Source organism: Mobula hypostoma, chromosome 6, assembly GCF_963921235.1.
Source record: "Mobula hypostoma chromosome 6, sMobHyp1.1, whole genome shotgun sequence".
Taxonomy (NCBI): domain Eukaryota; kingdom Metazoa; phylum Chordata; class Chondrichthyes; order Myliobatiformes; family Myliobatidae; genus Mobula; species Mobula hypostoma.
Window position 1 is genome coordinate 85,108,914 of NC_086102.1, and position 25,691 is coordinate 85,134,604.

Here is a 25,691-nt window from a genome sequence, read left to right on the forward strand (position 1 = left end):
TTGCTGTAGGTAATCATTGCAAACTGTGGTGGAAGAGACATTCATATGCTGTACCCCACCCACCCACTTTCCCCCTCCCTGGCTTCACCTATCACCTGCCAGCTTGAACTCTTTCCTCTCCCCCCTTCCCCCACCTTATTCTGGTTTCTTCCCTCTTCCTTTCCAGTCTTGATGAAAGATCTTGGTCTGAAAAGTCAGCAGTTTATTCTTTTCCATAAGAATACTGCCTTACTTTCTGAGTTCCTCCAGCATTTTGTGTGTTGCTATATCATCCTTTGTATCAATATTTCCCATTATATTCTTGTTCACATATAATGATTTTATCTATTATTTCAACATTTAGAATTTAGTACTAGTAAAGTTTATGTTGCCATTTGCTTTGTCTCTCCAGTTTGTTGTCTCACTTTACCATTGTGTATTGCATCTCCCCCGTGTGGAATTTTCAGTAATATAGTTTGTGATGTATTTACAGTATTCTGGAAGAACTTTACTGTTTTTATTGTTCTGACACTGAATGAATGTCCTCAAGGCTCTGCAACTGCTTTGAGGAAAAGACCTAAAGCTTTAAATGAAAATTATTTTAACAGGAGAACATTAAATTTAACAAACATGTTGCAGCTGATCTGTACTCAGCTCCATTCTCAGAGGTTCTTGAGACCAAACCTGTCAACAGCACTGATTACACAATAATCTTTGGTACATGCAGAAGTTCTACTGATTTTTATTATAAATAATTTAACATGTCTTTCTAGTGGAAACAATTTGTGTTTATCTTACTAGAGTGCCCTAGGATATTTCAAATCCTTTCTAAATTTGTTTTTGTAGTCTTGTTAAATGCTATCTCAGCTTGACCAGACATTTTTATAATTGAGTGCAGCAAAAACTCGGATTTTTGTAGCAGCGTTTAATTTAACAACAATAAAATGCATTTCACAAGAACCTTGAAGCATTTGAAAGCTATTTCTATTGAAATAATGCTTTTGTATTTTTTTATATGCTGCAGTCTTAAAATTTTCTTTCTTTGATTAACTGGGTTCTGCAGGGTCAGGTTTATTCTGATTGTAAATTTTTTTTCACTGAATGTTTTAAGCAACGCTGATCAAAATTAATTTCTCCCCTCCTCTTCCAGGTACCGTATCGTATCACAGAGGATCATGTTAATCAGGTCTGCTTAGGAATCTAGTCATGGTGGATGTTAGAAAGTGGCCCGTGTTCAGCCTACTTGCTCCACAAGAGCTCAAATTGATTTACCAAGCCTGTGTCTTTGGCGTCTCAGCTACTGAGGCTGTTTATGTAACAAAAGATAACAATGTAAGTCATGAGATGGTTGTATTTTAGTATAGAATATTAAGGTAACTGGCTCTCCACCTGTGCTCCTGCCTTGACTCATTACAGAATTTCTCAGTCACTTGACAGGCATTTGCCTCATCAGAGCTCTTAACAATTTTGTGGGAGATAGCCAAAATCTAACCTAACCTGGAGGGCTAATACCTTGATACATTTGTGGTTTCATTGTTCAGTCTCATCAGCTTTTTGTTTCAGATTTTTGAAAGATGTAATCTTTGATTATTACAGACAGTCCTTGTGTTACAACAGGCTTCCGTTCCACGGAGCTTGTTCACGTCAGTGTGTGGGAGAGGCTCGCAGAAGCAGCTGTGACTGGAGGGTGAGCAGGTGCAGGAAGAGTGGTCGCCAGCTTACCTTGCTGACTCCGCGAGTAAGCGAGTGAATCTGCTCGGTACTCCCAGCTCTGCTTGGTTCAACCCAGCCCTCGTTGTTATGGCTCTTTTGTGTGAGGGCGGGGGAGAGAAAGCCTGTGGAAATGCCCCACCTTCTGCCTGGCAGTAGGTTTCTGTAATAGCAGGTAAATCCACAGATCCATCCTGCTGGTCGCACGTATGAACATGGTAACATGGTGTCTATAAGTCAGGTGTTCTTAACTTGGGGGGGACATGTATTTCTACTCCTTTTTCAGTATCTTTCTCATTTACGTTCTCTTCAACTTTGTCCTGTTCTTTTCATCTCCTGCAAATATAGACATGCTATCTCAATTGTTAATGTACGGACCCGTAATGGCCTAAGACAACTTCAAATTGCCTTGCTGCTTGTGTTTACTGAATCTGCTCTGAGCAGGTTTGGTTGGAACCCTCACTGAAATGCATTGACACTTGGTGAATCCATACCCCAAGTTGAACCAACTGTCAAAAAGCTTTAATATGAATGTCCAAAAATCACAAACACGAGTCAGTCATCCTGTAAAAGTTTTTAAAATTGGTAAAATTTAAAATGAAATGCATCTAAATTAGAACAATGAAATCAAAAGTGCAAGTAGTCAAACGCAGAACCTACGCAAATTGCAAATGCCTGACTTTACCTAGAGACCGAACATAAGAACGTGTGTTTGGGAGACCAACGGGATGGATTTGCTGTGGGGCTGCAGGCAGATCTTCTACCGTGCAGAAACTTGGTGTGCGGCCACATTTTAAACTTGCAAACTGTTCAGGTTATGAACAGTTTACAGAAATGGAAACCTACCATAATCATAAGACCATAAGACAAAGGAGCAGAAGTTGGCCATTCGACCCATCGAGTCTGCTGTGCCATTTTATCATGAGCTGATCCATTCTCCCATTTAGTCCCACTCCCCCGCCTTCTCACCATAACCTTTGATGCTCTGGCTACTCAGATACCTATCAATCTCTGCCTTAAATACACCCAATGACTTGGCCTCCACTGCCACCCGTGGCAACAAATTCCATAGATTCACCACCCTCTGACTAAAAAAATTTCTTCGCATTTCTGTTCTAAATGGGTGCCCTTCAATCCTTAAGTCATGCCCTCTCGTACTAGATTCCCCCATCATGGGAAACAACTTTGCCACATCCACTCTGTCCATGCCTTTCAACATTCAAAATGTTTCTATGAGGTCTCCCCTCATTCTTCTAAGCTCCAAGGAATACAGTCCAAGAGCGGACAAACGTTCCTCATATGTTAACCCTTCCATTCCCGGAATCATTCTAGTGAATCTTCTCTGTACCCTCTCCAACGTCAGCACATCCTTTCTTAAATAAGGAGACCAAAACTGCCCACAGTACTCCAAGTGAGGTCTCACCAGTGCCTTATGACATCACATCACATCCCTGCTCCTATACTCTATTCCTCTAGAAATGAATGCCAACATTGCATTCGCCTTCTTCACTACCGACTCAACCTGGAGGTTAACCTTAAGGGTATCCTGTACGAGGACTCCCAAGTCCTGTTGCATCTCAGAACTTTGAATTCTTTCCCCATTTAAATAATAGTCTGCCGGTTTATTATTTCTGCCAAAGTGCATAACCATACACTTTCCAACATTATACTTCATTTGCCACTTCTCTGCCCATTCTTCCAAACTATCCAAGTCTCTCTGCAGACTCTCCATTTCCTCAGCACTACCAGCCCCTCCACCTATCTTCGTATTGTCAGCAAACTTAGCCACAAAGCCATCTATTCTATAATCCAAATCGTTGATGTACAATGTAAAAAGAAGCGGCCCCAACACGGACCCCTGTGGAACACCACTGGTAACCGGCAGCCAACCAGAATAGGATCCCTTTATTCCCACTCTCTGTTTCCTGCCAATCAGCCAATGCTTTATCCACGTATGTAACTTTCCTGTAATTCCATGGGCTCTTATCTTGTTAAGTAGCCTCGTGTGGCACCTTGTCAAAGGCCTTCTGAAAATCCAAGTATACAACATCCACTGCATCTCCCTTGTCTAGCCTACTGGTAATTTCCTCAAATAATTGTAATAGGTTTGTCAGGCAGGATTTTCCTTTAAGGAATCCATGCTGAGTTCTGCCTATCTTGTCATATGTCTCCAGGTACTCTGTAACCTCATCCTTGACAATCAACTCCAACAACTTCCCAACCACCGATGTCAAGCTAACAGGTCTATAATTTCCTTTTTGCTTCCTTGCCCTCTTCTTAAATAGCGGAGTGACATTTGCAATCTTCCAGTCCTCCAGAACCATGCCAGAATCTATCGACTTTTGAAAGATCATCGCTAATGCCTCCGCAATCTCCACAGCTACTTCCTTCAGAACACACGGGTGCATTCCATCTGGTCCGGGAGATTTATCTACCTTTAGACTATTCAGTTTCCTGAGTACTTTCTCTGTCGTAATTGTGACTGTGCACACTTCTCTTACTGCTGATGTCTTCCTCAGTAAAGACTGATGGAAAATACTCATTCAGTTCCTCTGCCGTCTCCTTATCTCCCATTACAATTTCTCCAGCATCATTTTCTATCGGTCCTAGATCTATTCTCACCTGTCTTTTACTCTTTATATACTTGAAAAAGCTTTTAGTCTCCTCTTTGATATTATTTGCTAGCTTCCTTTCATAGTTAATCTTTTCCCTCTTAATGACCTTCTTGGTTTCCTTTTGTAAGGTTTTAAAAACTTCCCATTCCTCTGTCTTTGCACTAATTTTTGCTTCCTTGTATGCCCTCTCCTTTGCTTTAACTTTGGCTTTGACTTCTCTTGTCAACCACGGTTGCATCCCTTTTCCATTTGAAAATTTCTTCTTTTTTGGAATATACCTGTCTTGCACCTTCTTCACTTCTCGCATAAACTCCAGCCACTGCTGCTCTGCCCTCTTTCCCACCAGTGTCCCTTTCCAGTCAACTTTGGCCGGTTCCTCTCTCATGCCACTGTAATTTCCATTACTCCACTGAAATACTGACACATCAGATTTCGGCTTCTCTTTTTCAAATTTCAAAGTGAACTCAATCATGTTATGATCACTGTCTCCTGAGGGTTCCTTCACCTCAATCTCTTTAATCACCTCCGGTTCATTACACAATACCCAATCCAGTACAGCCGATCCACTAGTGGGCTCAACAACAAGCTGTTCTAAAAAGCCATCTCGCAGACATTCTACAAGTTCTCTCTCTTGAGATCCAGTGCCGACCTGATTTTCCCAATCCACTCGCATGTTAAAATCCCCCACAATTATCATAACACTGCCCTTCTGACAAGCCTTTTCTATTTCCTGTTGTAATTTCTAGTCCACATCCCTGCAGCTGTTTGGAGGCCTATAAATAACTGCCATCAGGGTCCTTTTACCCCTGTGATTTCTTAGCTCAACCCATAAAGATTCTGCACCTTCTGAGCCTATATCACCTCTTTCTAATGATTTAATATCATTTCTTACCAATAAAGCCACGCCTCCCCCTCTGCCTACCTTCCTATCCTTCCGATACACCGTGTATCCTTGGACGTTCAGCTCCCAGAGACATGCATCCTTTAACCAGGTCTTAGTGATGGCCACAATATCATACCTGCCAATCTGTAGCTGTACGACAAGTTCATCCACCTTATTCCTTATGCTGCGTGCATTTAAGTGTAACACTTTAAGACCAGTATTTGGTACTTTTCACTTTGATTTCACTGCAACTTTATTGCACTGCAACTCATCCCGATGGCTACAAATTTGCCCCATCACCTGCCTGTCTTTTCTGACATCTTTACTGCTCACTATCTTAGATTTCTTTCTGTTTTCCCCTTCTTCTGCTCTGTCATTCCGGTTCCTATCCCCCTGCCAAATTAGTTTAAACCCTCCCTAACAGCTCTATTAAACTTTCCCGCCAGGATATTGGTCCCCTTCGGGTTCCGGTGTAACCGGTCCTTTTTGAACAGGTCATACTTCCCCCAGAAGAGATCCCAATTATCCAAGAATCTGAAGCCCAGCCCCCTGCACCAGTCTCTCAGCCACGCATTCATCTGCCTGATCCTACTATTCTTGCCCTCGCTAGTACGTGGCATGGGTAGCAATCCCGAGATTACTACCCAGGAGGTCCTGCTTCTCAGCTTCCTTCCTAACTCCTGGAAATCTCTCTTCAGGACCTCCTGCTTTGTCCTATCAATGTCATTGGTACCAACATGTACCAAGACAACTGGCTGCTCACCCTCCCCCTTCAGAATATTCAGGACCCGATCCGAGACATCCTGCACTCTGGCACCTGGGAGGCAACACACCATGCGGTTATCTCTATCAGGCTCACAGAATCTCCTGTCCGTTCCCCTGACTATGGAATCCCCTATGACTACCGCATTTCTCTTCTCCCTCCTTCTCTCCTGCGGAACAGCGCCAGGCTCAGTGCCAGAAACCCGGTCACCATTGGCGTCCCCTGTCAGGTCATCCCCCTCAACAGCATCCAGAACAAGATATTTGTTGCTGAGGGGGACAGCCACAGGTGTGCTCTCCACTATCCGGGCATTTCCCTTCCCTCGCTTGACAGTGACCCAGTTTCCTGACCCCTGTAGCCTAGGGATGACTACCTCCCTGTAGCTCCTGTCTATCACCTCTTCACTTTCCCTGATAAGCACTAGGTCATCAAGCTGCAGCTCCAGATCCCTAACACGGTCTCTGAGGAGCTGCATCTCGGTGCACCTGGTGCAGATGTGGCCATCAGGGAGGCTGGAGGTCTCCCAGGATTCCCACATCTGACACCCTGAACAAAGCACTAACCCTACAGGCATGCTATCTAATTCTACAGGAATGAAACAGGAAAAATAAGTCTACTCACCCACTTACCTCACTAAACAGACAAACTTTTTAAACCGTTAGCTCGTACCATTAGCTGTGAGAGCCCTGCTGTTCCTGTCTGTCCAGTCCGATTCACGAAAGGTGGGGGTGGGGGGAGAAGAAAAGAGTTGGTGCTTTGTTCTCGCCTCTTCCCGTTGTTACGTACCCCGTAACTGGGTTGCCAAACCAGCAGAAATAGACCACTCATTGGAGTCTGGATTATTAGGAACTAATAAAGTTTTATTAAAGAAGTAAGTAACACAGTACTCTAATCGTAAGGATATAAGTGCAAACAGGTTAGCAATCATAATACACACATGTACACAGAGCTAGGGTAATAGGGATCAACCAAGCTCTATCGCAGTCTAGGGGTAAAATGATCAGTCTTAAGTGACGCAGAGTTCAGTTCAGCTTAGTGTAGTTCGCAGTAATCTCTGTTGTGCCGTTGGAGAGGGAGGGGGATGCCATTTGATTCAGGCAGACCTTTGATGTCTTCACAGTTGGTTTTCGGGTGGACCCTTTTATGTCTTCTATCCCACTGTGGTCACCGACTGTGACCCCTCCGTTCCGGATATGATCGTTCTTCTGTGGTGAAGCCAGCACCCAGGCAAGGGTGGACACACACACCAGGTTCCCACCGATCGTACCTTTACACCCTGTGAGCCTCTGGTCGGTTCACGCGAACCGGACCTCCAAACTCTCACCGACTTGTGCAGGCACACCGCTCTTTCCAGGGTCTCGTTATCTCGTGATCTCGTGGTGTGTCGCGTGCCTTAGCGAACCTGCTCTTTTTATCCCCCTGTTGGGGTATCGCCTGTCCATCAAACTTCAAACAGTTCAGGTTCAAAGCAACCGGTCTGTCAATATTCTGGATTGTGTTTCTTTTCCGTTAATCCCTCTCTCCTCTCTTATTAGCATTTTGAACGTTTCTCCATTTTCTCTCTTATCTCTCTCATTAGCATCATTCGCCTGATAGCTTTGTTTGGCGTCACACCCCTACCCTTCAAAGGATTTTTACTGGGGTAAAAATCATGGGCATGAATGCACATTATTAGATACACACTAATATACAGGGTCATCAGCTATTCGGCTAATACAGAGAACTTTAAGTTTCAACACCTTGACAGACAGTCAGCAATCCCATTGTCCGTTCCTTTTATATGTTTTATTTTAATATCAAATTCCTGTAAGACCAGGCTCCAACTTAGTAACCTTTTGTTTTTATCCTTCATAGTGGCCAAAAACACTTAATGGGTTGTGATCAGTATAAGTTATCAGTGGTTTCCATGCCGGACAAATATAAACCTCCAAATGTTGTAATGCTAGTATGATTGCTAGTAATTCCTTCTCCACAGTGGAATAATTTCTCTGATGGATATTAACTTTCTTAGAAAAATAAGCCTCTGGGTGGTCAACCTCCTCTTTGTCTGTCTGCAACAGCACCGCCCCGGCTGCTTCGTCGCTAGCATCTGTTGCTAGGGAGAAGGGTCTTGAAAAGTCAGGTGCATTCAGCACAGGATGGTGACACAGAATCGCCTTCAGACTCTCGAAGGCCTGTTGAGAAAGGTCGTCCCACACAAACTTAGCATTCTTTGGCAAGAGCTTAGTAAGAGGGAGGGTAATATCTGCAAAGTTTTTGCAAAACTTCCGATAGTACCCCACCATCCCCAAGAACCTTCTCAGGGTCCTCTTGTCTGTCCGGGTGGGGACTTCAGAGATAGCCTGCACCTTAGCCTGCATTGGTGCCAGCTGCCCCTGTCCTACCACAAATCCCGGATAAGTGACCTTCGCGTGGCCGAATTCACTTTTTGTGAGGTTCACTGTCAGGTTGGCTTCAGACAGCCGTTTAAACAGTTCCTCTACCGCGACAATGTGCTCCTCCCACGTGTCACTCCAGACCACTACATCGCCAATATACGCTTCTGCGTTCTTTAGCCCTTTTGTCACTGAATTAATCATCCTATAGGGGTTTTGCTTACTAGGCTGACCTAATGTGACAACAACATCATGTACTGTCCCTTTGCATCGCTTCGGGACATCCGGACATACGTCTGCGTTCCGGTTAATTAGCTTTATTAGCAGCTCGCTCTGTTCGGGGGCTAAGTGAGAGACCTTATCAGCAAAGTTGGCCAAAACAATAGAGTTCTCCAATCTGGTTGGCACCATATTTATCTTTTCAAGATGGGTTTTACCCTTATCAGGTGGCACCCCAGCCTCATTAATTTTCGTGATAACACCGACTAGGTCTGCTTTCTTATCGTGGTAAGCTGTTAACATATTAATAGGCTGTAACTATGTCGGCTCACATCTACAATACTCAATAATATCCTCCCTCATGCTCGGCCAGTAAAACTCTTTCATAATTCTATCGACTGTCTTCCTCACCCCAAAATGTCCACCAAGGGGTATCTTGTGGGCCAGATTCAAAATCTCATCCCCATAAATTTTCGGCACTACCACTTGGTGCACCATCCCCCATTCCTCATCTGTGGGCACGGTACTTGGTCTCCATTTCCTCATTAGTACTCCCTCCTTCACATAATAGCCCACTGGCTCCCTTTTTAATTCTGCTTCGGAGAGAGCTGTCTCCGTCAAAACCATCAGCTCCTCGTCTCGTTCCTGTGCCTGTATAAATTCCTTCCTTGCTAACGATAAGTCTGCCTCAACTCTCTCACTTCCTTCCGCTTCACTATGCTCCTTCTTCTCACTTTCTAACCCCTCCTGGTACAAGGCTGGTAAAAACATCTCAGCTAAATCTATATTCACTTCGGCAGCCTTTCTGGACATGCGCCGAGTCACTGCGCAAACGGGATAAACCTGTGAGTCCATGGGCGGGGCCTCAATGCTGGCAGGCTGGCTTGTCAGTTTTACTACTGAGCATACATCTCCGCCTGCAAGGTCATTACTGAGTAAGACCTCCACGTCTTCCATCGGTAGTTTCGGTAGTTCGGGCCTCACCCCTATCCGGAGACCAAGTCACTTTTTAGGTGTATCTGGTGCAAAGGTATTGCTTCAGTCCCTTTCCCAATGCCTTTTTATCATACTGACCTCCCCAGTCTCGGACTCTGAACTAAAGTCTAACACGCTCCTTAAGATCAATGACTGACAAGCCCCAGTGTCTCTCCAGATCCGTACTGGAACTGGGTTTGACCCCTCCTTCACCGACACCAATCCGGCCAAAATAAACTTCTCACGTCCTTCCTGAACTCTATCAGACCTCTTCTCCCCTAGCGATTTGTTTGCCAGCTCAATACAGCCAGTCGGGAGTCATCATTTTTCCTTTTCCCATCTCCTTCTTTGGGGCAAAGCACCTGGATGCAAAGTGACCGGCTTTCCCACAATTATAGCATACGACCCCAAGAGACTTCCTACCAAACTGCTTCCTGTCTTCCTTATCCTTCTCACTAGTCCCTGGCTTACTTTCTGGCTTTTCTGGCGGACTCTCTCCGCCCTCTCGACTACCCTTCTGGTAACTTTTACTCAGGATAAGCTTTGCTTTGTGTGTTAACGCGTACTCATCCGCTAACTTAGCAGTTGCGGCTAAAGTTTCTGCCTCTTTCTCATCTAGATAGGGCCTCATACCTTCAGGGACACAACCTTTAAATTGCTCAATCAGTATTAGCTGTAGCAGTCTGTCATAATCTCCAGTGACCCCTTTCGAGGCACAGCAACACTCACAATACATCTGCATCTCACAGGCAAACTCTAAATACATGCGGCCCCACTGCTGCCTCACATTCCGGAACCTCTGCCGGTATGCCTCCGGGACCAACTCATAAATCCAGAGTATAGCCTCTTTCATCACATCATACCTCTGGGCATCTTCTGAGGAAAATGCCGAGGAAGCTTGCTGAGCCTTCCCTTTAGGTACGCTCTGAAGCAAAACAGCCCACTTATCCCTCGGCCAGTCCTGACTTGCAGTGACTTTTTCAAAATGTAGAAAGTACCGATCAACATCGACCTCCTCAAATGGGGGAACCAGCCTAACTTCCTGGGTCGCCCTGAACCCTCCACCTTGGTTCGGCATGGGGCCCTGCGCTAGCGTCATCCTTAACCTCTCCAGCTCAAATTCTCTCTCTCTTGCCATTCTGTCTGTCTCTTCTCGTTCCAACTGCTTTATTCAGAACTCGTGCTCTAGTCTCAATTTTTCTATCTGCAGCTGCACTGCCTCTCCACCCGGTTTGCCCGTAGATACCACCTCCAGCTCCCCTTGGGGAAACACACCTTTAGATACATAATGCTCTATGATAGCTCTGTGCATCTCCGCTCTCCTCATTGTCGACTTCCCCATAAAAAGACTCAACCGTTTGGCCGCAGTTGCCAATTCGGATTTCCTGGTATCCTCTAATGCCTCCAAGGTTGGCGCCTTTAGAAATTCCTCAATCTCCATTTCTGCTGTTTGCCCTTTCTTTCTTTCGGGAATTTTAATCCAATCAATTTACCCAGTCCCAAATTTGGCATTCAAAATTGCGGACGAGATCCCCACTTATGTTACGTACCCCGTAACTGGGTTGCCAAACCAGCAGAAATGGACCACTCGTTGGAGTCTGGATTACTAGGAACTAATAAAGTTTTATTAAAGAAATAAGTAACACAGTACTCTAATCGTAAGGATATAAATGCAGACAGGTTAGCAATCATAATACACATATGTACACAGAACTAGGGTAATAAGGATCAACCAAGCTCTTTCGCAGTCTAGGGTAAAATTGATCAGTCTTAAGTGACACAGAGTTCAGTTCAGCTTAGTACAGTTCACAGTAATCTCTGTTGTGCCGTTGGAGAGAGGGAGGGGGATGCAATTTGATTCAGGCAGACCTTTGATGTCTTCGCAGTTGGTTTTCGGGCAGACCCTTTTATGTCTTCTATCCTGCTGTGGTCACTGCCTGTGACCCCTCCGTTCTGGATACGACCGTTCTTCTGTGGTGAACCCAGCACCCAGGCAAGGGCGGACACACACACCAGGTTCCCACCAATCGTACCTTTACACCCTGTGAGCCTATGGTCGGTCCCGCGAACCGGACCTCCAAACTCCCATCAACTTGTGGGGTACACCGCACTTTCCCGGGTCTCATTATCTCTTGATCTCGTGGTGTGTCGCGTGCCTTCGCGAACCTGCTCTTTTTATCCCCCTGTTGGGGTATCGCCTGTCCATCAAACTTCAAACAGTTCAGGTTCAAGACAAACGGTCCGTCAATATTCTGGATTGTGTTTCTTTTCCGTCAATCCCTCTCTCCTCTCTTATTAGCATTCTGAATGTTTCTCCATTGTCTCTCTTATTTCTCTCATTAGCATCACTCACCCGATAGCTTTGTTTGGCGTCACACCGTTTACCGCCGAAGCCCGTTGAAGCCAAAGCCCTACACTCTGCTCCCACTTACTCCGCTGCCCGCTCCAACAGCTGCCCGCTGTATAGGGTCGTCTCCTTTTTAAACTCGCCGCGCAGTCCTGTTGACGTCACACGCCTGTGCAGTCTCATCTTTTTTGCACTCGAAGAAGCTTTTTCTAAAAAAAATTGCCTTCCTTCAGAATTCAGCTCCCACAACGCACTGTAGTCCCGATCCAAAAGACAGCCATTGGTAGCAACCTGCCTTTTTAAACTCTCCTCGCTGTCCTGTTGACGTCACGTGCCTGCGCAGTCTCATCCTTCTTGCACTCGAAGAAGTTTAAAAAAAAATCTGGGGAGAACTTGTAATACTCCTCTCCCTTGCAGAATTCCTCTCCACTTAGGCCTGCAGTTCTAACTGTTGCAGATGCAGTACCTGTTTGGTGACTACTTGTTTGAATTAACACCTGAAGGTGTCCCATAATTAATAATAATCTCTATGCACATATGCTGGAAAACCTCTGGAGTTCAAGCTCCACAGTTGGATTTAATGAGGGGTGCAGAGTCAGAGTGTGGTAGTCCTTTCAGTGTCGGTAAGCTTTGTGGGTCAACAGCATTTGGATGTGTTGCCAAGAGACTCCTAAACTTCCTCATGGTTACACAGGTCAGTGCCATATGGAACTGGCAGATATTTAGTGGAAGATTTAGCCCAATGTTTCTTTAAATTATTCAGTTCAGCTTGAATTGCATATCTCATTTGCCTTTGTGTCTCAAACTCCGTTTATGCCTTTATTTCCAGGCTAATCATGATCTTTCCGATCAGTTTTTCCAAAGGACATGCAACTCAGAAACAGACCATTCACTTCATCGTGTCTTGCTGATGTTTATGATCACGTGATGTTTATACCACTTGCATCCTCTTGAGAAGGAGAAAATGCTAGAAGAGTATCAAGTAGCATTTTGTGAAATAATTAATGTTGCAGGCTAGGCTGGAGAGAAGCCACGTTTCAGACAATTCATCAGAACCTGGAGAAGTTAGAGAAGTGATTGGTTCTAAGCAGCAGGGAAAGGAAAGATGAAAAGGAGGCATTTGTGTGATTATGAGGCTGAATGATGCAGGATGGCAGCATGAAGAAACAAAGCATGGATTTAGTTGAGGTGTAAATCAGAAGAGCACGCAAATGTTGAAAAAAATTAAACTTTGAATCCTAAATGCTAAAATTTATTTACATTTTTTGTTTATAAGAAGCAGGATGCGCTCTTGGCCATTCAGCCCTTTTGAATCTGCTGCACTATTGGCCAAGATTATAGCTGACCTATCAAGGTTTTGCCTTTGCACCCCCTCAGCAGCATGGTAGCCTAGTGGTTAGCACAAAGCTTTACAGTACCAGTGACCCGGGTTCAATTCCTGCCTCTGTCTGTAAGGAGTTTGCATGTTCTCCCCATGACTGTGTAGGTTTACTCTGGGTACTTTTTAGAGTATCACTGTACAGGTGTCCCCCGCTTTTCAAAACCTCACTGTTACGAAAGACCTACGTTAGTTACCTGTTTTCGCTAACAGAAAAGGTGTTTTCACTGTTACGAAAAAAGGCAGCGCGTGAAAATAATCAGCGCACGCCCCGATAAACCACTCCTCCCCTGGACTCGGAACTGTATTCTCGCCGGCATTGCTTAGACACATGCCTGTGAGCAGCCGTTAGCAAGATGAGTTCTAAGGTATCGGAAAAGCTAGAAAGAGCTCGTAAGGGTGTTACACTTAGCGTAAAACTAGACATAATTAAGCCTTTTGATCACAGTGAACGAAGTAAGGACAAAGTGAGTTTGGCTTGTGGAAGTTGACGAAGATGATTTGGCATCTCATGACCAAGAACTGATAGATGAAGAGCTGATGCAATTGGAAGAGGGAAGGATAACAATCAAAACCGAATGCAGTAGCGAACGGATCGAAAGTGAAGTCGTCCAGGAACTGAACGTGAAGCAACTGCGTGAGATTTTCGCTGTAATGATAAAGTACGACTTTAATTTTGAAAGGTTACATTGGTTTAGGGCAAATTTGCAGGATGGTTTGAGTCCTTACAAAGAACTGTATGATCTAAAAATGCACGAGACTCAACAGTCAAGCAAGCCTTCCACATCAGCCACAGCAGACGACGAACCTCGACTTTCGACATCAAGGCAGGCAGAGATAGATGCTTGCCCTGATGGAAACAGACGACGAGATGACACCGCAGTGTCCCACCACCCCAACTTCCGGGCCGCGGACAGATACTGATCCGCGAAGAATGCAGCGTTGGCTGGAATGCACCCAGCACATCCTTAAGAAAAAAGCCGAAATAAACAAGCTAATTAATTACGTGCCGGGTGGCACCTAATTAATTAGCTTGTTTGTTTCGGCTTTTTTCTTAAAGATGTGCTGGGTGCGTCCCAGCTACCGCTGTACCCCTGCATGCTTCGCAGATCAGCATCGGCTTGCTGCCCAGAGGGTGAGGACCACTGCAACCTCCAACGACTCAGCCTAACACACCATCGTTAGTGTGCTCGATGTCTTCCCGATTCCTATAAGTGATACTACACTGTACATACATTATTTCTACTTTATGTGGGCTGTGTATTTTTACGTGTTATTTGGTATGATTTGGCAGCTTCATAGCTTAAAGATTACTGGAGAGTGCTTGCGCCGTGTTTCTGCCGAGAGCGCTTGCGTGAGATTTTCGCTGCAGAGGACAGTGCGGCAATGGTTGTGGAGAAGTATTTCTACTTTATATAGGCTGTGTATTCATCATATCATTCCTGCTTTTACTATATGTTACTGTTGTTTTAGGTTTTATGTGTTATTTGGCATGATTTGGTGGGTTATTTTTGGGTCTGCGAGCACTCACAAATTTTTCCCATATAAGTTAATGGTAATTGCTTCTTCGCTTTACGACATTCCGGCTTATGAACCATTTCGTAGGAACACTGTACCTTCGGATGGCGGGGGAAACCTGTACGTGTATCAATATGAGTAATGACTTTGTCAGCTTCCGAAGCAAGTCTCTTAAGTGGCCTCCCACTGTGAAACTGGAAGTTTGTGTTCTGAAGAAACAAAGGTGTCTGATTACTATGGGGAGTTGCATGTAAATAAGTTTTATTGTGAAGACTACTTGTTTGAATTAATACATGATGTCCCATAATTAATAATAATCCCTAAAAAGTGGCAAAAGCTCAATGCAATCCCATTTTGTAAAATTTAGACCGCTAAAGGAAGAGCAATTACTAAAAGTGGCATCAGAGAGGAGACTAGTTCTACTGTTTATAGGAAACAACGTTGGACTTTTTGAATTTAGTGATATTTATGAGTGCTCGTTTGTATGTACTGTATAGGTATCCATAAGCTGGGTGTTCATAACTGAAGGAGGAACTGTACTCAAATCCTCTTGCAATAATGGCCAACATTTCATCTGTCTTTCTAATGGTTGCTACACCAGCATATTAACTTTCATGTACAAGGATGCCTAAATTCCTTTGAATGTCAATATTTTCCATTCTCTCACCATTTTAAAAATATCCTCTGGCTTTTCCCCATTGTTGTTGCCCAGTAAATTAGCTTTTCCATAACCCCTCGAAGCCTCTTCATCGCTACTCACATTCCCACTTATCTGCATGTAATCAAGAAATTTAGCAGCAATGAATTAGCTACATAGATTGAGTATAATTGGAGTCTCAGCACTGATTCCTGAAGTACCCACTAGTCACAGTCTCCCAATTCAAGAAGGACCTGTTATCCAACTACTTTTCAACTGTTAACCAGCTGAATATCCACATTAGTCCATATCTCCAAATTCACATGCTCTAACCTTATTCAGTAATCTTCTTTGTGATACATGATCAAAACCCTTTTATAAATCTAGATTCATCTGCTGATTTCCCTCTTATCTACTCTATCAGAAACTGTAGAACTTGATTTCCTTTTTAGTCATTCTATGTTGACTCTGCTTAATCGTGCTATTTTCTAAGTTTGTTAATTTTTTAAAATATAGATTGCTTCATTTTACCAACTATTGATACTACTTTGATAACTGCCAGTTTACTTTCACCATGCATTATTAAATAGTGTGGTTATGTTTGCTATCCTCCAATCTGCAGAAATCATTTCTGAACGTGTTGAATTTTGGAAGGTAGTATCCAGAATATTTGTTATTTCTATAGCCACAGTTTAAAACTGTGGAATTTACATCACTAAGTCATCAGAATTTCTCCTTGCCCCCCATTATAAATTTTCTAATCTCAGGCTGTGACATACACCCATTTTCCCCTACTAGTCTTCTCTGTGCTACCTATCGAAGTCCTTACAGTCTAGTCTCTTATATCCCATCTTTTCTTTAATTGTCAATTTCTTGATCATAATTTCCTGAATTCTAAAATACACCCACTCATCCAGCCTACTATTTTTCTTTTGAAACCTTCTAAGCCTTTTCCATCTCAAATCCTCAGAGTAAAGGTATTCATGTTCCTATCTGTTTGATGACATTCCCGTACGCCATATGTTCTGACTGCAGTTCTACCCGAAACACACACAAGCTCCCAACCAAAGCATGCATCATCTGAAATAGGATGAAATGCAAGATTTTGAGTACTATACAGCATCTTCAAGATTTTTTTAGTTTCTAAATATAATAAAGGCATCCGTTAGTCTTGCGAGACCATGGATCTGCGCCTGAAAGTCTTCACTCTCCTGGGCACAGGCCTGGGCAAGGTTGTATGGAAGACCAGCAGTTGCCCATGCTGCAGGTCTCCCCTCTCCATGACACCAATGTTGTCCAAGGGAAGGGCATTAGGACCCATACAGCTTGGCACCAGTGTTGTCGCAGAGCAATGTGTCATTAAGTGCCTTGCTCAAGGACACAACACATTCCCTCGGCTGGGGCTCGAACTCACGACCTTCAGGTTGCTAGTCCAATGCCTTAACCACTTGGCCACGTGCCCACACATTCTAAATATACTGTGCATTATCTTAACAGTTAACTTTTCAAAGATTTCAATATGATTGATCAAATGTGAAATTCCCCTTTGGAATTTATTATTAACTCTTCAACAAATAATTCGTAATCTTTTCTAATGCTCTTATCAAACTGATCAGTCTGCAGTAAATTGGACTTACTTTTTTTCTCTTCTCACATTTAAGAATTCAGCTATAATTTTCCTAGATCTTTTTTCTAATGAATTTTTTACATATTTATTTTTAATATATCCATATACTGCTGACCACATCTGGGTTTTCTCGTCACTATTTTTGATTGATATGTTAATGTGGAAGATTTGCTTCTACTGGAGAAAGAGGTGTTTAGCCAGACTGCTTAGACAAGGTGCAAGTGTTCTGTAACACGAGTGGTGTATACTTACAATAACTGTACATAAACTGTCTCTTCCAGGTATTTACTCTTGGAGTGAATTGCAGTAGCTGCTTAGGAGTTGGAGATGGTCAAAGTATAGCAATACCAAAGAAAATAGATTCTCTGTGTGGGAAGGAAATAATATCTCTCAGTTATGGAAGTGGACCACATATTTTACTTGCTACTGAAGGTAAACTTAAGTTGTATCTCTTCTTTGTTTTGATGACAACATCTTTGGTAGAACCAGAGTTTACTGTTTGTCCATAACTATGCTTCAGAAAGTGGTTGTCAGCTATTAGGTGGGTACTTCCACAATGTTGGTGAATGCAGAGTTCCAGGATTTGAATCCAGTAACGATAATGAAACAGCAGTGCTTTTCCCAGTCCAGATGGGAAGCTTGTGTGCAATGCTAATCTCATTGTCCTGTTATTTGTCATTTTAGCTCGTAGAAATACTAGGTTTCGGAGGTATTAAAAGAATCCTTGGTAAGTTGCTACAGAGCAAGGTTTCCCAAGCTCTTCTATGCCACGGACCTCTCTCATTAACCAAGGGGTCCCTGGACCCCAGCTTGGGTACTTAGAGATGCTGCTTCTGTAGTCGTAATATACCAGTGGTCCAGGGAACGAATACTTTTAGGTAATGGCTTGGATATCAATCAATTCAGCTGGGACATCCTTGAGGGTGTCATGTTTACCCAAACTGTAGTGATTCAAAGAAAAACAGTACTTTCATACAATGGAAGAGCTTGCAGCAGCATTTCAGAGAGCAGTTTAATATCAACAAAGTTGCTGTTGGTCTGAGAGTCATCTATGAGAAGGACTGGGTAAGGACAATGGTTTTTCTCAATAATATTCGTGAACCTGAGAGCATTTAAGACAATTGTTTAATTTCCAGTTCAACTGATGTGAAGAGGCACTGCTGATCATGCAAATTGTGTCAGCTCCGAGATCTTGATTGAAATGGTCTATCAGAATGGAAGACTCTCCCCCCCCTCTCTCCCCCCCTCTCTCCCCCCTCTCTCCCCCCTCTCTCCCCCTCTCTCCCCCCTCTCTCCCCCCTCTCCCCCCTCTCTCCCCCCTCTCTCCCCCTCTCTCCCCCCTCTCCCCCCCTCTCCCCCCTCTCTCCCCCCTCTCTCCCCCCTCTCTCCCCCCTCTCTCCCCCCTCTCTCCCCCCTCTCTCCCCCTCTCTCCCCCTCTCTCCCCCCTCTCTCCCCCCTCTCTCCCCCCTCTCTCCCCCCCTCCCCCTCCTCCCCCCTCTCTCCCCCCTCTCTCCCCCCCTCTCTCCCCCTCTCTCCCCCCTCTCTCCCCCTCTCTCCCCCCCCCCCCTCCCCCTCTCCCCCCTCTCCCCCCCTCTCTCTCACACACACACACACACACACACACACACACACCTGACCTGACCTGACGAGCAATCTCAGTTTTAGCTCGGGATTGTACTCTTGGGCTCAACCTGACAAAAGATCCCTCTCTCCAAAAGCACAATCACTTCTACAGTTCTGATCGAAAATCTCCAGAACCTCCCTTGGCAACTAGATCCTCGACTATCTAATTGGATAGTCATGTCCATTTCGCTGACAGTCAACACTTGCGCACCTCATGGGCGTGTGCTTAGCCCACAGTTTGTCTGTCTCTACACCCATGACTGTGTGGCTAGGCACAGTCCAAATGCCTTCTTTAAATTTGCTGACCTTACAACTATTGCTGGCAGAATTTCAGATGGTGATGAGAGGGCGTACAGGAGCGAGATATATTAGCTAATTGAGTAGTATCGCAGTAACAACCTTGCACTCAGTGTCAGTAAGACCAAAGAACTGATTGTGGACCTCAGAAAGGGTAAGATGAGGGAACACTCACCAGTCCTCATAAAAGAAGTAGAAAGAGTGAACAATTTCAAGTTCCTGGGTGTTAACGTCTCTGAGGACCCAACATATTGATACAGCTTCAAAGAAAGGACGACAGCAGCTATATTTCATCAGGAGTGTAAGGAGCTTTGGTAGGTCACAAATATGCTGTGGAGAGCATTCTAACTGGCTGCATCACTGTGTGGTATGGGTGGGGAAGGGGTGATGGCGACTGCACAGGATCAAAATAAGCTGCAGAGAGTTGTAAGCTTAGTCAGCCTCATCATGGACACTAGCCGCCATAGTATCCAGGACAGCTTCAAGGAGAGATGCCTGAAAAAAGCTGCGATCATCATTAAGGACCCCATGATGACGAACATCATCATGTTCTTAATGACATTCATCATTAAGAACAATCCAGATTATGCCTTGTTCTCATCAGGAGGAGTTACAAAAGCCTGAAGGCTCATACTCAATGATTCAGGAACAGCGTTTTCCCCGTCATCTGATTTCTGAATGAACATTGAACTCATGAACAGTACCTCATTACTTTTTTATTCCTATTTTTGCACTACTTATTTAATGTAACTAATATATATACTTACTGAATGTAATTCATATTTCTTCTATTATTATCTATTGCACTGTACTGCTGCCGCAAAGACTACAAATTTCACGACAAATGCTGGTGATATTAAACCTGATTCTGAAAAACTGACTTAGCTACTGATTATTTGGAATATGAAAGATCTGAATTTTCATTCAGGTGGAAGATCTTGTAGATTTTATCTATGAATAGTTTTTGGAACAAATTAGTTACTTTGTCATAAATCCTGGTACCCTTTGCAGATGGAGAGACCTATTCCTGGGGCCTCAACAACAGCTACCAGCTGGGAAATGGAACGAGTGGTCCGGCCTCATTGCCTTTCCTTGTTTCCAGCATGTTCTCTAATAAGAAAGTAGTGAAGGTGGCTTGTGGCTCCATTCATTCTATGGTTCTGACAACAGATGGAGAGGTGAGAGGCGATTTTCATGTTGTGGTGTGACAACATTGTTTTTTGTTTGTTTCATAATACAGTATAACTTTATCTACATGGTGAAACACTTAAGCATCATAAAAACCAACCATTGAGGTTGAAATGAAAAACGGTGAGCTTTAATCTGATTTCCTTATCAACACTTCTCAAAAACTGAAATGCAACTCAGGGAGGTCATTCACTTTGTTGTGCTAGTATTTGTTCATTGAAAGGACTGTCTTTTTTAAATATAAAAGTAAAGTAAATTTATTATCAAAGTACATATATTTCACCATATACAACCCTGTGTGTCATTTTCTTGTGGGTATACAAGAGACACAATACAGTCAATAGGACAGACAATGACCAATGCGCAAATACAAAAAACACTAAAGGAAAAAAAACAAAAATTAAATAAGCAATAAATATTGAGAACATGAGAAGGGTTTGATCGAGGCACAACTGCGCAGGCACATGGACTTCAGCAAGTTAGCTGGAAGAATTTAAAAAGAAGACAGCTTTATAGAGCGGTCAATGGAGCAGAGAGAGTCAGAGTAGGAGGCCTTTGGCTCAATAGGGTTTCGGCAATAACGGGTCGAGGCAAGTTATTTGTGTAGAATAGGAATAGGAAGTATGTCTGCAGGGCTGGTGTTCTGTACTGGGTGTCAGATGTGGGATGTCCAGGAGACTGCCAGCCTCCCGGACAGCCACATCTGCGCCAGGTGTGTCAAACTGCAACTCCTTAGGGACTGCGTTAGGGAACTGGAGACCTGTACAAAAAGGACGGGTTGCACTTGTATCCAAGGGGGACCAATATCCTGGCAGGGAGCTTTGCTAAGGCTAATGGTGAGAGTTTAAACTAGAATTGCTGGGGGATGGGAACTGAACTGAAGAGATGGAGGAAGGGACAGTTGGCTCACCAATCGAGAAATCTTGTTGAGAGTGTGAGAGGGAGGATGGGCAGGTGATAGAGAAGGAATGTGCTCAGACTGATGGTTTGAGATGTGTCTATTTTAATGCAAAGAGTGTCATGAACAAAGTGGGTGAGCTTAAAGCATTTATAAGTACTTGGAGCTATGACATTGTGGCCATTTCAGAAACTTGGATGGCTCAGGGGCAGGAATGGCTACTTAGAGTGCCAGGCTTTAGATGTTTCAGAAAGGACAGGGAGGGAGACAAAAGAGGTAAGAGGCGTGGCACTGCTGATCAGAGATAGTGTCAGGGCTGCAGAAAAGGAGGACGTCATGGAGAGATTGTCCACTGAGTCTCTGTGGGTGGAAGTTAGAAGCAGGAAGAGGTCAATAACTCTACTGGGTGTTTTTTATAGACCACCCAATAGTTACAGGGACATCGAGGAGCAGATAGGGAGACAGATTCTGGAACGGTGCAATGATAACAGGGTTGTCGTGATGGGAGATTTTAATTTCCCCAATATTGATTGGCATCTCCCTAGAGCAAGGGGTTTAGATGGGGTGGAGTTTGTTAGGTGTATTCAGGAAGGTTTCTTGACACAATATGTAGGTAAGCCTACAAGAGAAGAGGCTGTACTTAATCTGGTATTGGAAAATGAACCTGGTCAGGTGTCGGGTCTTTCAGTGGGAGAGCATTTTGGAGATTGTGATCATAATTCTATCTCCTTTACCATAGCATTGGAAAGGGATAGGACCAGACAAGGTAGAAAAGCGTTTAATTGGAGTAAAGGGAAATATGAAGCTATCAGGCAGGAACTTGGAAGCATAAATTGGGAACAGATGTTCTCAGGAAAATGTACGGCAGAAATGTGGCAAATTTTCAGGGGATATTGGCATGGAGTTCTGCATAGGTACGTTCCAATGAGATAGAATGGATAGTAAGGTACAGGAACCGCGGTGTATAAAGGCTGTTGAAAATCTAGTCAAGAAGAAAAGAAAAGCTTACGAAAGGTTCAGAAAGCTAGGTTATGAGACAGATCTAGAAAATCATAAGACTAGCAGGAAGGAGTTTAAGAATGAAATTAGGAGAACCAGAAGGGGACATGAGAAGGCCCTGGCGTGCAGGATTAAGGAAAAAAACCCCAAAGCATTTTACAAGTATGTGAAGAGCAGGAGGATAAGACGTGAGAGAATAAGACCAATCAAGTGTGACAGTGGAAAAATGTGTATGGAACCGGAGGAGATAGCAGAGGTACTTAATGAATACCTTGCTTCAGTATTCACTATGGAGAAGGAAGTCTGAGAATCGGAGTGGGAGTGGAGCAGAAGCCATCTTGAATTTTTCGGTTGTTTTCTCATTGGAGTTCAGAGAGGCGAAACTGCACAGGTGTGTGACGTCGGGCAATGAAGCGCGGAAGGTTTAAAAGGTCAGAAATCCTGATTCAGATTTAATTTGGAGAAGGAAGTCTGAGAACCGGAGCGGGAGTGCGGTGGAAGCCATTTTGAATTTTTCATTTTTTCTTCATCGGAGTTCAGAGAGGCGGGACTGCGCAGGCGTGTGACGTCAGGCAGTGAAGCGTGGAAGATTTAAAAGAAGCACAGCCTTATACAGCGGGCGGCGGCGTTTGCGGGCTGTGGAGTGAGCCGGCAGCAGAGTGAAGGCTTAAGGGCTTTGGCTCAACGGGCTTAGGCGGAAACGGGCGAAACGAAGAAGGTTTGGTTTTCATTTTTTCCTGTTATTTGAGGAAAGGGGGAACTATGAGTGTGAGGGCAGCTTGTTGTTCTCGGTGTCAGAGGTGGGAGGTCCTGGAGTCTCCCAGCCTCCTGGACGTCCACATCTGCGCCAGGTGCGCCAAGATGCAGCTCCTAAGGGACCGTGTTAGGGAACTGGAGCTGCAGCTCGATGACCTTCGTCTGGTCAGGAAGAGTGAGGAGTTGATAGAGAGGAGTTACAGGCAGGTGGTCACACCGGGGCCACGGGAGGCAGACAAGTGGGTCATGGTTAGGAGGGGGAAGGAGAAGAGTCAGGTAATAGAGAGTACCCCGGTGGCTGTGCCCCTTGACAATAAGTACTCCTGTTTGAGTACTGTTGGGGTGGGGGGGGACAGCTTACCTGGGGGAAGCAACAGTGGCCGTGCCTCCAGCACAGAGTCCGGCCCTGTAGCTCAGAAGGGTAGGGAAAGGAAGAGGAGGGCAGTAGTAATAGGGGACTCGATAGTTAGGGAGTCAGATAGGCGATTCTGTGCACGCAGTCAGGAGACCTGGATGGTACTTTGCCTCCCTGGTGCCAGGGTCCGGGATGTTTCTGATCGCGTCCAAGATATCCTGAAGTGGGAGGGAGAGGAGCCAGAGGTCGTGGTACATATAGGTACCAATGACATAGGTAGGAAAAGGGAAGAGGTCCTAAAAGGAGAATATTGTGAGTTAGGAAGGGAGTTGAGAAGAAGGACCGCAAAGGTAGTAATCTTGGGATTACTACCTGTGGCACACAACAGTGAGAGTAAGAATGCAGTGAGGTGGAGGATAAATGCGTGGCTGAGGGATTGGAGCAAGGGGCAGGGATTCAAGTTTTTGGATCATTGGGACCTCTTTTGGCGCAGGTGTGACCTGTACAAAAAGAACAGGTTGCACTTGAATCCTCGGGGACCAATATCCTGGCGGGGAGATTTGCGAAGGCTACTGAGGTGACTTTAAACTAGAATGGTTTGGGGCTGGGAATCAAATTGAAGAGACTAGGCGAGAGGAGGTTAGTTCAGAAATAGAGAAAGCTAGTAGACAGTGTGTGAGGGAGGATAGGCAGGGGCAGAGATTGGGAGCACTCAGACCAAAGATGTAGGGGAGAAGGAAGAAAAAGATAACAAAGTTGTTTGCTCCATTAAGGATAAACAGAGAGGAAGAGGTGGAGAGTTTCTTAAACGCACCTATTTTAATGCTAGGAGCATTGTAAGAAAGGTGGATGAGCTTAGTGCATGGATTGATACCTGGAGATATGATGTTGTAGCTATTAGTGAGACATGGTTGCAGGAGGGGTGTGATTGGCAACTAAATATTCCTAGATTTTGTTGCTTCGGGTGTGATAGAATTGGAGGGGCAAGAGGGGGAGGTGTTGCTTTGCTTGTCAAAGAAAATATAACAGTGGTGCTTTGGCAGGATAGATTAGTAGACTCGTCTAGGGAGGCTATTTGGGTGGAATTGAGGAATGGGAAAGGTGTAGTGATGCTTATAGGGGTGTATTATAGACCACCTAATGGGGAATGAGAATTGGAGGAGCAAATTTGTAAGGAGATAGCAGATATTTGTAGTAAGCACATGGTTGTGATTGTGGGAGATTTTAATTTTCCACACATTGACTGGGAAGCCTATTCTGTAAAAGGGCTGGATGGTTTGGAGTTTGTAAAATGTGTGCAAGATAGTTTTTTGCAGCAATACCTAGAAGTACCAACTAGAAAAGGGGCAGTGTTGGATCTCCTGTTAGGGAATGAGATAGGGCAGGTGACAGAGGTATGTGTTGGGGAGCACTTTGGGTCCAGTGATCACGATACCATTAGTTTCAATATAATTATGGAGAAGGACAGGACTGGACCCAGGGTTGAGATTTTTGCTCGGAGGAAGGCTAACTTTGAGGAAATGCAATAAGATTTAGAAGGAGTGGATTGGGACAGTTTGTTTTATGAGAAGGATGTAATAGAGAAATGGAGGTCATTTAATGGTGAAATTTTGAGGGTACAGGATCTTTATGTTCCTGTTAGGTTGAAAGGAAAGGTTAAAAGTTTGAGAGAGCCATGGTTTTCAAGGGATATTGGAAAGTTGGTTCGGAAAAAGAGAGGGATCTACAATAAATATAGGCAGCTTGGAGTAAAATGAAGTGCTCAAGGAACATAAAGAATGTAATAAAAATCTTAAGAAAGAAATTAGAAAAGCTGAAAGAAGATATGAAGCTGTTTTGACAAGTAAGGTGAAAATAAATCCAAAGGGTTTCTACAGTTGTATTAATAGCAAAAGGGTAGTGAGGGATAAAATTGGTCCCTTAGAGAATCAGAGCGGACGGCTATGTACGGAGCCAAAAGAGATGGGGGAGATTTTGAATAATTTCTTTTCTTCGGTGTTCACTAAGGAGAAGGATATTGAATTGTGTAAGGTAAAGGAAACAAGAAGGGTAGTAATGGAAAGTATGATGATTAAAGAAGAGGAATTACTGGAGCTTTTAAGGAATATAGAAGTGGATAAGTCTCCGGGTCCTGGCAGGATATTCCCTTGGACCTTGAGGGAAGTTAGTGTGGAAATAGCAGGGGCTCTGACAGAAATATTTCAAATGCCATTTGAAACGGGGATGGTGCCAGAGGATTGGCGTATTGCTCATGTTGTTCCATTGTTTAAAAAGGGTTCTAAGAGTAAACCTAAAAATTATCGGCCTGTGAGTTTGACGTCAGTGGTGGGTAAATTGATGGAAAGTATACTTAGAGATGGTATATATAATTATCTGGATAGACAGGGTCTGATTAGGAACAGTCAACATGGATTTCTACGTGGAAGGTCACGTTTGACAAATCTTACTGAATTTTTTGATGAGGTTACTAGGAAAGTTGACGAGGGTAAAGCGGTGGATGTTGTCTATCTGGACTTCAGTAAGGCTTTGACAAGGTTCCACACGGAAGG

The 25,691-nt window shown here is 44.2% G+C and overlaps 1 protein-coding gene across 2 annotated transcripts in view; it reads left to right on the top strand.

The window, feature by feature from the left end:
* LOC134348155 (RCC1 and BTB domain-containing protein 1-like) overlaps window positions 1-25,691 on the top strand; it is a 70,084-nt gene that overhangs the window by 4,060 nt on the left and 40,333 nt on the right. The window contains exons 2-4 of one of the 2 annotated variants that reach the window (XM_063051107.1): window positions 1,130-1,311; window positions 17,308-17,458; window positions 19,958-20,124. In XM_063051107.1, the coding sequence (XP_062907177.1) occupies window positions 1,186-1,311; window positions 17,308-17,458; window positions 19,958-20,124 (444 nt within the window). In that variant the 5' untranslated portion in view covers window positions 1,130-1,185. The remainder of the gene's footprint in view (window positions 1-1,129; window positions 1,312-17,307; window positions 17,459-19,957; window positions 20,125-25,691) is intronic. The other variant, XM_063051108.1, reaches the window with a different exon arrangement.